At 38.2% G+C, this 3482-nt stretch overlaps 1 protein-coding gene across 1 annotated transcript in view; it reads right to left on the reverse strand.

The window, feature by feature from the left end:
* ufl1 (UFM1-specific ligase 1) overlaps positions 1–3482 on the reverse strand; it is a gene marked incomplete at its 5' end in the record, with an annotated part of 30009 nt that overhangs the window by 19102 nt on the left and 7425 nt on the right. The window contains 6 exon segments of the mRNA XM_014026908.1: positions 391–537; positions 610–668; positions 804–934; positions 1020–1134; positions 3049–3146; positions 3244–3272. Of these exon segments, the coding sequence (XP_013882362.1) occupies positions 391–537; positions 610–668; positions 804–934; positions 1020–1134; positions 3049–3146; positions 3244–3272 (579 nt within the window).

The following is a 3482-nucleotide window of genomic DNA, read 5'->3' on the forward strand; positions in this document are numbered from 1 at the left end:
GAATTACAACAATCCTATTTACAATGTGTTAACATTTTTAAGACTTCTGAAAGATTGATTTAAGACATTTTAAGGCTAATTAAGGCCTTATTTTTGGATTGATGAATTCAAGGCCTTTTAAGACTTTTTAAGGAACTGCCCAATGAGCAGAACACATGCTGAAAAGCACAAAGAAAAAGGTTCAGACAGGTTCTTTGTTCTTGTCTCTCTTGGACGGGGTGTTCTGGAATGTAWTTTCCCTTTGGGATCAATAAAGTATTTTTGAATTTGAATAGTAGCTAAACTGTGTGTGTTTAGTGTACCTAACATGTTGTAGAGTGTGAAGATTAATACTCAGGTTCTATCATCAAACCTGCCCTGAGAACCTTCATATTCAGGCTAAAGTCTGACCTAGATATCCGTTCTGCTGGAGGAAGGAGTCCACCCAGGCGTTCTGAGTTCTGGCGTAGATATCAGGGATATAAACAGCTTTGTCCTGTCTGCCTCCAACCACACTTCCTCTCAGACGCCCGCTGTTCACCATCTCCTCCAGAACCGCTGGTGAGGAGAAAGACAGCATCAAACACCAAGTTTTCTACTTCTGCCAGAACACGAGGAGGCAGGACTCACAGTACAGAAGGTGCTCCTGAAATCCAAATGATCCAAGCATGCTGCTGACAGACGTGGGCCTGCAGAGAGATGACAGCTAAATAACAGGAAGTAAAGCTCTGAATCACATCGTTACCTTCTTTAATAAAACTCTGACAGGACCAGATCAGCATCAGAAACAACAAACCAACATGTGGCGTGTCTTTAACGTGTACCTGGTGATTGCACTGAAGAGCCCTCGTATCCTGGCTTTGTGTCGAGCAACGAAAGCTGGAGTAAAGATGGCCCCTCTGTTGTACTGGTCCATTTCTCCCTGGATCAGTCTCCCAAGACGTTTGGACAGCTCCTGAAACAAGCCAGGAAGCCCAGCCGGGATATTTGTCTCTCTTCACACACCAACCTGTGAGGAGTGACGAGGACGACTGACCCACCTCTGTGAGGAAATCTCCTGGGAGGTCGTAGTTTTTACACAGTTCAGCTACACTGACCAGACCTGCCTCCTGCAGCTTGTCATTCACCTCCTCAGCTAAACGGTCCAGATATGAGCTGCAGACACACACCAGGAGTTACTGCATCACAATATATAAATCATTTAGATTGATTGATTGATTATTGTTTATTCAGTCATCAAATTTTTTCAGCAACAGGCAGAAGCACAAGGCTTATATTTACGCCTGTCCTACACATCCAATTAAACTAAACTACCCGTCATAATCACTGCTATAAAAACACACAAAAACAAGGAAAACAAACAATCCTTAACAAAACAAATACAATAACAATTTAAAGTTATTTTCACTTGTAACCATCAAATATAATTAGAATTGTTTTGAAAACCCTTAATGAACTACATTCTCTTAAGTCCATGCTTGCATCATTACATATTTTAATTCCTACAACAGAAAAAGACTTTCTTTTTATTTCTTTTTTATCTTGTCGTTTTATAAATTTAATAACATGTCGCAGATCATACTGACATTCATATATTATAATAAATCTTTGCACCCCAACAGGCAACACACCTAATTCTGCTCTAAACATTATTTGCATTATTTTGTAATGAACCAAATCATAGAATTTCATGATACCAGATATAATAAACAGTGGATTTGTATGTTCATAGTAACCAGACTTGTTAATAGCACGTATGGCTCGTTTTTGTAAAAGTACTATATCATTAATTGTTGTTTTGTATGTGGAAGCCCACACTTCCACACAATAAGAAATATATGGAAGTATAATAATATGCAAAGCCTTGTAAACATTTCTAGACTTATACAGAATGGCTATTGTTTTTGCTATCTTTTCCTTTATATGTTTAATATGTTGTCTCCATGTTAATTTATAATCAATAATAATTCCTAAAAAATTTATTTCAGACACTTGTTCAATTTCAGCATCACATATTTTTAATATCATATCTCTAGTAGTTTATTTTTGATTTCCAAAGATCATGAATTTAGTATTGTTTATATTAAGTGATAATCTGTTGATATCAAACCAGGTTTTAAGATTTTCTAATTCCATTTCAATAACAGGTAATAGGTCCTTTAAATTTTTTCCAGAACAATACATATTAATGTCATCAGCAAAAATAACAAACTTTAATAAATTTGTAACATTGCAGATATCATTTAAAGTAAAAATAATTTTGGTCCAATCACAGAGCCCTGGGGTACTCCACTTATAACCCTTCTAAATTGTGACACAGTCTTGTTCATTTCCACACACTGTCGTCTGTTTTGCAAATAACTTTTAAGCCAAGAATATGCCACCCCTCGTATACCATATATCTCCAATTTTCAAAATAATATGTCATAATCTATAGTATCAAATGCCTTTTGTAAATCAATATATATTCCAACAGAAAGTTCCTCATTTTCAATTGCATTTGTTATTATTAGATGTTTTTTTTTTTGTTGTAAAACATATTACCATGCAGTACGTACTGAGTACAAGCAGGTAGGTACCAGGTACATACAGTAGCTCACAGGAGTACACTCCTCACGTTTTTGTAAATATTTTCTCTTTKTATGATGGAATAAATATGCTGATCCATCAGAATAACCCAACACACAGAACCACTCATGTCTAACYAGCTGGCAACAGAAGGAAGTGCAGTCCTGAGTGAAAAGGTCCAAACTGAGCKCTCTGGTGTCGTGTCAGAGGATGTCAGGTGTGAAGGGGGAGCAGGTGTGTTAATTTGGTGTTGTCACTCTGTCATACTGCTGACTGGAAGGTCCAACACAGAACTCTACGAGGATGTAAAAAACCAGAACAATGTGTTGCTCTACATAAAGATGGCCTCTGCTTTAAGCAGACTGTCCACAGCCTGAACCAGAACCAGCCTGGACCACACAGCATCAGGACAGAGTGCACCTAATCAACAAGCACCACCTTTACGTTTATTTGTTTGTGTTTATGTTTGTCTGCGCTGCAGGTGTAAAAACTTCTACTCACTCGTCGATCAGCTGTCCCAGGACCAGCTGGACCCCTTTATCGGACTTGGCGATGTCGCCTGCCCTGTTTTCAACATGGACCCAGTCCACGTTGATGATCTGAAGAAGAACACAGCTTTAATTTAAATGTCTCAGCTGGACACCGACATGGAGCAGACCCGGCAGGTACTGCAGCACAGAACTCTTCAGAACCAACCTGCTGGAGGTCCACGATGTTGATTCTTCCTGTAAAACACAACAGCAGCATTTAGATTACATCATATTTACTTCTGTTAATTACTGCACTGAAGCTGAAGGACATACAGCGGGTAAAATAAGTATTGAACACGTCAACATTTTTCTCAGTAAATATATTACTAGAGGTGCTAATGACATGAAATTTTCACCAGATGTCGGTAACAACCCAAGTGATCCATACATACAAAGAAATCAAAC

This window comes from Austrofundulus limnaeus, unplaced genomic scaffold (genome assembly GCF_001266775.1).
Source record: "Austrofundulus limnaeus strain Quisiro unplaced genomic scaffold, Austrofundulus_limnaeus-1.0 Scaffold599, whole genome shotgun sequence".
Lineage (NCBI taxonomy): Eukaryota > Metazoa > Chordata > Actinopteri > Cyprinodontiformes > Rivulidae > Austrofundulus > Austrofundulus limnaeus.